The sequence below is a fragment of the Panthera uncia genome (assembly GCF_023721935.1).
Source record: "Panthera uncia isolate 11264 chromosome C1 unlocalized genomic scaffold, Puncia_PCG_1.0 HiC_scaffold_3, whole genome shotgun sequence".
NCBI classification, from domain to species: domain Eukaryota; kingdom Metazoa; phylum Chordata; class Mammalia; order Carnivora; family Felidae; genus Panthera; species Panthera uncia.
Window position 1 is genome coordinate 47,894,257 of NW_026057584.1, and position 6,000 is coordinate 47,900,256.

Below are 6,000 nucleotides of genomic sequence, written 5' to 3' on the forward strand. Positions count from 1 at the left end.
GAGACAGTTCTCTGTACTGTAACTTACTGAGTCACATATGTGAGTAATGTACTCCATCACTATAAACAGCCACATCAGGGACCCTAAATTTTCCATACTTAGCAAAGTTCAAAAGCCATACTCATCAAGCAAGCACTGACATGTGAGCTAATTATATCTATATTCATAAACAATTTTTTTACCATTTTTTATTATCCAAAATAACCATGATTGTTATAATCAGCAAAACAAATTGAAAAACTGTATATATATATATATATATATATATATATATATATATAGTGTGTGTATATATATATATATAAAATATATATACATATAGTCATGATTATGAAACTGTATATATATATATATATATATATATATAGTCATGATTATTAAATTAACAATATAACAAGTATGACTGTTTTTCATTTTCTCACCTCTATCATCAGACGTATTTGATTTTCTAGTTACTCCATCTTTCTACATGGTACATTAAAGAGAAAAACATTCATTAGTAACTGCACTTATAAAAGAAATTTTGTCACTATCAATCAACCAAATTAATATAGTTTCTCTCTCTTTTATCCCCTAATCTCACATGAAAATTGTCTCAGGAAAATATATATTAACAACCTCCTGGAATAGTTTCTATAGGGATCTCAAATTTAACCAGTTTAAAATTGAGTTCAATATGTAGCAGTGTACAAAATTGTTCCTTTTCTAGTATTCCATATTTTGTTTAAAGGCATAGTAATCCATTCAATGGTTGGTTTTACAAAGTTTAGAGTCATTCAGTCTATTTCAGGGAAATACAATGTAACCTATTCCAATCCAGCCTACAGCTTAATTAAACACAGTTCTCTTTGATTTTGAGAACATCATTTTCTTGTGATAACATTTTTGAGTCTGTCTGTCCTATTAGGCAATGAGTCCTCAAGATAATTGATTATGTTTTATTCATCTTTATATCTTATGTGTCCAAATTTCCTCATTTTCCCTTCCTTCTAGTTTAGCACAGGGCTTGGCCAACAGTGAATACGTTTTAGCTATTATTATCATTGTAATTGCTAACTGTTTGGATTAGTTACTACTGTTAAATTACATAGTGACTCAATACGCCCAAGGAAAGAAATTTGGCCTCATGAATAGACCCTAATATCCCTAACCAATTGGTATCATGCTAGTGAAAGAGATCATAGAAGTGAAAAATTAACTAGATAAGTAATCATCATACAAAAGTTTGAGACATAATTTTATACCTTTTGTTCAGTACTATTAACTTGTACATCTGACTGGCCAACTAAAGTTGCTGATTTTTTGACGACATTCTTTGTATTACTTAGAGATTGATAAATGGCATTTGCTGTAGGTCCTAAAAGTAAATAAATGAGAGAGAAAAACCATAGTTGTTTTATTTTAACAATCTATTGAAGTGTAATTGAAGTATAATAAACTATACTCATTTAAATTGAAAATATTTCAACTTTAAAATATGTCTACAACTATCACTGCAATCAAATAACTTTTCTAATACTCTTTTAAAAGTTTTTTCATCCACCTTTGTAATCCATCTATCTTTCTCCTCCCATCCTGACAACACTCTATACTTCTCATACAAGATTAGCTTGAATTTTCTAGACTTTTATATGGATGGAATCATATAATATGTACTCTTTTTTTGCCTAGCTTCTTTTACTCAGTATAATGGTTTCACATATTTTAATAATTTGTTCCTTTTTATTTCTGAGAAGTGCTTCATTATATGGATACGCCACAGTTTTTATTCATTTACCTGCTATTTGGGTTGTTTCCATTTTGGCCTCTCACAAATGAACTTTTATGAGAATTCGTGTACAAGTCACTTTGTTTTCATTTCTATGGGGTAAATATCTATTAGTGGAACGACTGGATCATACAGTGATCCAGTATATGTCTAACTTTTACAAAACAACACACTGTTTTCCAAAGTTGCCGTACCATTGTACAAGCCATTCAGCAGTGTATCAGAGTTTCAATTCTTCCACCTCCTTGTCAATATTTAGTAAGCAGAAGAAAGAAAATAGTAAAGATTGAAGTGAATATCAAAGAAATAAAAAAAAAGGAAGAAAATAATGAAACAGCTAATTCTTTGAAAAGTTCAATAAAAGTGATAGGCCAGATTACCAAGAAAAAGCACAAATTTGTAGCATCAGGAAAATTAGAGATAATAGCACAACAAAAGTCTATATAGATAATACTAAAAAATAATAATAAAGGAATATTATAAGTGTATGGTAGTAGGCTTAAAAATTTATATACAAAGGACAAATTTCTTGAAAAACACAAACTAATCTCATTTATGAATAGATGATATGAAGAACTACATATCTATTAAAGAAATCGAATATGTAAAAACATGTGCACAAAGAAAACTCCAGGCTCAATTGACTTCATTTCTGAACTATACCAAATATCTAAAGAAGAAATTACACTAATTATACACAAACTCTTCCAGAAAATTAAAGAGGAATACTTCTACTCTCACAACTCATATTTTGAGACCAAAATCACTCTAATACCAAATTCATTAAAAGACATTACAATAAAAGAAAACCTCAGTCACCATCCCACATGAACAAAGTTGCAAAAATTATAAATAAAATATATTGAATCTAACAATATATGATAAAGATAATGCATGATGAATGAGTAACGTTAATCCCAAGAATGTGGGACTGGTTTAACATATAACATTAAAAATAAGTCAAAGTTATTCACCACTTTAAAAGAAATAAGGAAAAAATTTAGATGATTATCTCAAAGATGCAGGGAAAAAAATGATAAAGTTTAATAGCCATTCATGATCAAACCTCTTAGTGAACTAGCAATATGAGGATATGTCCTTCCTGTGATAAAAGCTATCTTCAAATCTCTAGAGCTGACACTCTATATTGATCATGTCCCCTTAAATTTTGGAACAAGATTAATATGTACACAATCACCATTTTTTTCAATACTATCCTGGAGGTGCTAGCCAGGAAGAAAAAGAAATGAAAGGTGAGCCCGAATAAAATCCCAACAGACTATATTGTAGAAACTGGAAAGCTGTTTCTGAAATTTATATGGAGAAGTAAAGGCCCTACCACAAGACAGTCAATCTAGAAGAACCACAAATATTAGAGAACTCAAACTACCAAATTTGAAGACTTATTATAAAGCTATAGTAATTGAGAACACTGTATTCATGTAAGAACAAATAGATAAATAAAACAGGAGACTGTCCAGAAATAGGTCTATCTGTCTATGTATCTATGTATCTATGTATCTATGTATCTATGTATCTATCATCTATCTGTCTATCATCTATATATGTTCACTTTATCATTTAAAAGATGCCAGTGAAACTCAATGATGTTGAAGCAATTAAATGTGTACAAAATAAGCTTGAATAATCCTGTCTTCCCAGATAGCAAGGAAGCTATAAAAAATCATTAGGGTTATGTCACAAAGGACTTAAGAGTTATACTAACGGGAGATCCCACTGGCAGGAACTATCACCCTTTTAGCATTAATAAACACATTAACATAATTTTATTGAAGTACATTAAATTTATTTAAATCTGTAAATTCACAATGAAAAAAACAAACCTAATTGCTCACTGTTGAAGGATGCTACTGAAACAATTTACTACTTTGAAAACTAATAAATGATTGTAAAATGTTAAGCTTCAATCTGCTTTTCCAAAGTATCCTATACCACACTGTAACCAAATAGTAGTTAAGAGGAAATTTCTTTTTTTAATTTTTTTTTAATGTTTATTTATTTTTGAGACAGAGAGAGACAGAGCATGAACGGGGGAGGGTCAGAGAGAGGGAGACACAGAATCCGAAACAGGCTCCAGGCTCTGAGCTGTCAGCACAGAGCCCAACGCGGGGCTCGAACTCACGGACCACGAGATCATGACCTGAGCCGAAGTCGGCCGCTCAACTGACTGAGCCACCCAGGCGCCCCAAGAGGAAATTTCTTTTAATACAACTTTTCCAATTAATCTAAGAAGAAGGAATGATAGAATTAAGTTATCCCAACTTGAAACCCTTAATTAATTCATAGATCTAGGCCTTGAACATAAATGGCTGCTAACATTACAAAGAGAAAGGAAATGAGATATTATATGCCTCTTGATGGAAAGGCACGCCACCATCTATGAATCAGTCTTGCTAGAGAAATTGAACCTGCAAGATGGCAGCATAAGAAGACCCTGACCTCACCTCCTTCCGTAGACCCACCAATATCCAGCTACATACACAACAAATTTCTCTGAAAAAGCCCTGAATGCTAGCTGAGCAGTTCCTCCACAACAAAAGATAAAAAGGCCACATCTGCTTGGGAAAGAGATACACCATGCAGAGGTGTGGTCTAGCCAAAAACCCCACCTGTGGTATGACAACCGACCTGTGAGAGGGATTCACAAATATGGAGCATATCCCTGAGAAGCAAGCAGTTTGAGCTCCCTAGCCCTTGGGACCTGCACTGGAGATATGAGCCTCCAAACATCTGGCTTTAAAAAATCACTATGGGGGAGCATGGGTGGCTCAGTCAGTTAAATGTCTGATTCTTGATCTCAGCTTGTGTCTTGATCTCAAGGTTGTGATTTCAAGCCCCATGTTGGGTCCTGCACTGGTCATGGAGCCTACTTAAAAAAAACACAAAACAAAACAAAACATCAACATAGCTTACATCCAGGAAACTCAAAGGGCATTAGGAAATAAGATTCTGTTCCTAAAGGGTTTGTACACAGACTACTTACCCTAAGACCCAGCACAAGTACAGCAGGCTGAAAAGCATGTGGACCATACACGAAGAAGATCCACTGGCTATTCTTAAAGCATCTTCTGGAAGGGTAGAAGTTTGTTCCAACTCTCTCCAGGGAAGGAGGTGCTGATTGTTCCCATTTTTATAGTCTCCTATCTTGGCAAGTGTTGGCACTGCCAGGTGCCATTTTTGCCCTCTCTCTACCCTGCTAATTCTGCTTGCCTTACCCCTGCAAACTCCTGTGGCCCTGCCCCACTGAAGCCAGTGGGTGGGCTTGCCTGCCCCAACCCCTCCCCTGTAGCCCTGTCAAAGCCAGCAGGTACACACAGTTCATAAGGGATACCCTTTGATTGCCTGGCTCTAGTGGCCAGGGGTCCTTGTGTTTTGGGGCCCCATGGGACTGAAACAATTGGAGAGCCAATTCTTGGCAGGATGCTGCACAGACAAGTGAAACACACACCCGGCCTTCTTTTGATCACTCCCTTAAGACTGGGAGAGATAGCTGTTTTGCCTAATACATAAAAAACAAAAAACAAAAAACAAGGAAAATGAGGAAACAGGGGAATGTGTTCCAAATGAAAGAACAAGAAAAACTCCCAAAGAAAACTTTAATGAAAAAGTGATAAGTAATTTACCTGATAAAGAGTTCAAAGTAATCATCATAAAGATGCTCACAGATCTTGAGAGATGAATGGATGAACACAGAAAGATCAACAAAGATAAAATATAAGACAGTGTGAAACATAAGTCATAGAGCTAAAGAATACAATAACTGAACTTAAAAAGATACTATAGGGGTTCAACAGCAGAATGGGTGGAACCGAAGAAAGGGCTAGTGATCTGGAATTGAGGGCAGTGGAACTCACCCAAAAAGAGATAAAGAATTTATATATATATAATGTTTATTTATTTTTGAGAGGTAGACAGACAGAGCATGAGCAGGAGAGGGACAGAGAGAGAGGGAGACAGAGAATCTGAAGCAGGTTCCAGGCTCTGAGCCATCAGCACAGAGCCTGATGCAGGGCTCAAACCCGCGAACCATGAGATCATGACCTGAGCCAAAGATGGATGCTTAACTGACTGAGCCACCCAGGCACCTGGAAAAGAATTAAAAAAAAAAAAATAGATTAAGAGACTGATGGTAGCTTAAGGGACCTTCTGGGACTCCAATTAAGCAAAAAAAAAAAAAAAAAAAAAAAAAAAAAAAAAAAAAAAAAAAAAAA

At 34.6% G+C, this 6,000-nt stretch overlaps 1 protein-coding gene across 5 annotated transcripts in view; it reads right to left on the reverse strand.

Annotated features, from left to right (window-relative positions):
• FSIP2 (fibrous sheath interacting protein 2) overlaps positions 1 to 6,000 on the reverse strand; it is a 100,038-nt gene that overhangs the window by 74,973 nt on the left and 19,065 nt on the right. For all 5 annotated transcript variants that reach the window (XM_049615369.1, XM_049615371.1, XM_049615370.1 and 2 more), the window contains 2 exons: positions 1,245 to 1,357; positions 423 to 465 (listed from right to left, as the gene is read on the reverse strand). In XM_049615369.1, coding sequence (XP_049471326.1) covers positions 423 to 465; positions 1,245 to 1,357 — 156 coding nt within the window. The remainder of the gene's footprint in view (positions 1 to 422; positions 466 to 1,244; positions 1,358 to 6,000) is intronic.